Genomic DNA, 2,347 nt, shown 5'->3' with positions numbered 1-2,347 from the left:
ATATTTATATTTTTAAACACAACCTTATTATTTAATTTTATTGAAGTAGTTTCACAGAATATACCTATAGTCAAATTGTTATCTTATTTCGAAATATCGTAGAACATTATCGTCTGCACTTTGCCGAAGTTTTCGATCCAAATATAACATATCTCAGAGGTATTCGTATAAACTTCTACACATTAAAAGAACATGAATATCAAACATAACAAAAATCAACCGATACCTAGCTAACGTATGAAGCGAAGACTTCAGCAATAAGAAATCTAAGTAAAAAGATATGCGCGTAGATGACAATAGAAAATATAACTGTTGGCTTTGTGCCATTATAGTCTTAAAACATCACTTCACAACGTCACGAAGCCTCGAGGGGGAGTGAGGGCGCGCTAGGCTACTACTGGGAGTAGGTACTGGGGATTTAGGAGTTAATACCGCGACCAAGTGCACGAGGCTTTCTGTGGTGGCGGGAGTTGCCGTCACAGGTAGAAGTCAGGGCCGTTCTGCGCGTCCGGCGGCAGCGGTCGGCCTCCCAGCAGCCGCTGCTTCAGCAGGTCTCGCTCGTGCGCCACGCGCGCCAGCTCCATCTTCATACGCTGCAGGTCTCCGTGCAGAGAGCGGTTGGTTATCTCCAGGTCCTGGCGCTGCTGTAGCCGCTTGCTGCGGCAGTTCTGCGCGTAGCCGCGGTTCTTCAGCGTGCGTCGTTTCTGCTTCAGGCGTACCACCTCCTCGCGCGGGCATCCGTGCAGGCGCTTGTTGAGCTCGCGCACCGACAGAGACATCAGCAGGTCGTCGTTAAGGAGGTCGTCGCTACCGCAGGTGGAGTAACCGCTGGACAGGTTGTGCATGTGGCGCGGGGAGAGCTCGCTGACATCCGAGCACGCGCTCAGGGGACGCATCATGTGCGGGGGCATTCCGTCGTGGGGCAGGTACTCGCGGCGCTCCCAGTCCTCGGGCATGCAATGCATGGGGCGCAGATCCAGCGGCTGGGGCTCCTGACGAAGGGTTTGGGGCAACCACATCATGTCCTCCATGAGGCCGGGCTGGCGGCACACGGGGCTGCGGCTTCCGGGGGGCGTCTCGGGCGGGGAACCCGGCATACCCCCCAGGGCTAGCATGCCGGGGCCTACATTGACGGGCACTGGTTGCTGGGAGCCGTACGTGGCGGGCTCGCAGGAAGGGGGCCTGCGATTATCAACCCACGGTGCCACGCGGGCCAATCGAGGATCATCTTCGTGCCACATCTGGTGGTGACGTTGTGGCTCCCGTTTGACACTATCTTCCAAATGATCTAACACAAATTCTTGAACGTATTCGTCGGCAAGATGTTCGTCGTCTATCTTGCGCTCTTCGATGTTGGCGTCGCAACGTATCGCGGGGACGAGTGCGACTGGTTGCATGGCGACCGTGTAATACAATATAACTCGCGCGGCTCGGGGACCGTGTGCGGCGGGCGGCCGCTGTTCGCTCAATGGTGTGTTGGCAGCTACTGGCGCTCGCCCTCCCCGACGCAGGCTGGCTGCCTGCAGCTTCCGGTCGGCCGAGGGCGGGTCTCTCTCGTGCCCCGCCTACAAGACCTCCCATTGGAGGAACGCCTATAAAATTTTCCTTTACAAAGCCTCCAAAGAAAATAGGAATTTTATTTCATTGTTACGTCGACGCCAATACGTGATTTTCTGCATGTTGTATTTTAACACAATTCGAGTTTATTATTGGGCTCTACTCGTAGCTCTGGGATTACAAAACCGAAATGCAATTACGTCCCAATCTGTACTAAAACTAATTCTATTCTATGTCTACTCTTCTTGGGTACCTAATTTACATGCTTTATGAGAAATGAATATGTACTTGCCTGATACTATGAGTTTGAGAATTGTAAAAATAGATTTTCCACTTCATGTTTATTCAACAATCTTCTCTGGGTTTTACAGAAACCACATAATTCTATTTTATACTCATCTTGGTCTGGATATTTGATAAATAAATGCAATTTTTAAGCAGGTCCGGTTTTCGAGGTTTTTGACAAAAGTACCTACTCTAATCACCCGAATAATTAATTATGTGCAAAATGTCAATTACTTTTAAATACGGTCCGTCGATTATTTTAGTAAGCATAAGTAATTTCTTTATCTACAAGCTTTACCCCGCCATGCATTGCTGTGGCTCAGTATGTCTGTGCAGATATAGAAACAATAGAGCGTTTTGCTTTTACGTCAAACAGATGGCACTGTTTTTTTTTTAAATGTGTTTTTACCTATTACAGGTGACATCTGTATAATATAGTTATATAAAAAAACACGCGTATTCCAATGCAACGCTGTGTCAAAATTTCAAAGCAATCTTAGGAGAA

General features: G+C 48.7%; 1 protein-coding gene across 1 annotated transcript; it reads right to left on the bottom strand.

The window, feature by feature from the left end:
- Positions 1-423: 423 nt before the first annotated feature.
- On the bottom strand, positions 424-1,468 carry LOC149424287 (uncharacterized). The gene has a single exon (XM_089631261.1). It carries the CDS (start codon positions 1,395-1,397, stop codon positions 477-479), a length of 921 nt encoding a protein of 306 aa, XP_089487387.1. The 5' UTR covers positions 1,398-1,468; the 3' UTR covers positions 424-476.
- Positions 1,469-2,347: the final 879 nt, after the last annotated feature.

The sequence above is a fragment of the Hesperophylax consimilis genome, chromosome 4, assembly GCF_061612785.1.
Source record: "Hesperophylax consimilis isolate HC1 chromosome 4, BYU_Hcon_1.0, whole genome shotgun sequence".
Classification (NCBI taxonomy): Eukaryota; Metazoa; Arthropoda; class Insecta; order Trichoptera; family Limnephilidae; genus Hesperophylax; species Hesperophylax consimilis.
This window is presented reverse-complemented; position numbering and strand designations above follow the sequence as displayed.

Bases quoted from the DNA above. Each gene is read 5' to 3' on its own strand.
- LOC149424287 (XM_089631261.1), bottom strand. From the start codon at position 1,397: ATGCAACCAGTCGCACTCGTCCCCGCGATACGTTGCGACGCCAACATC.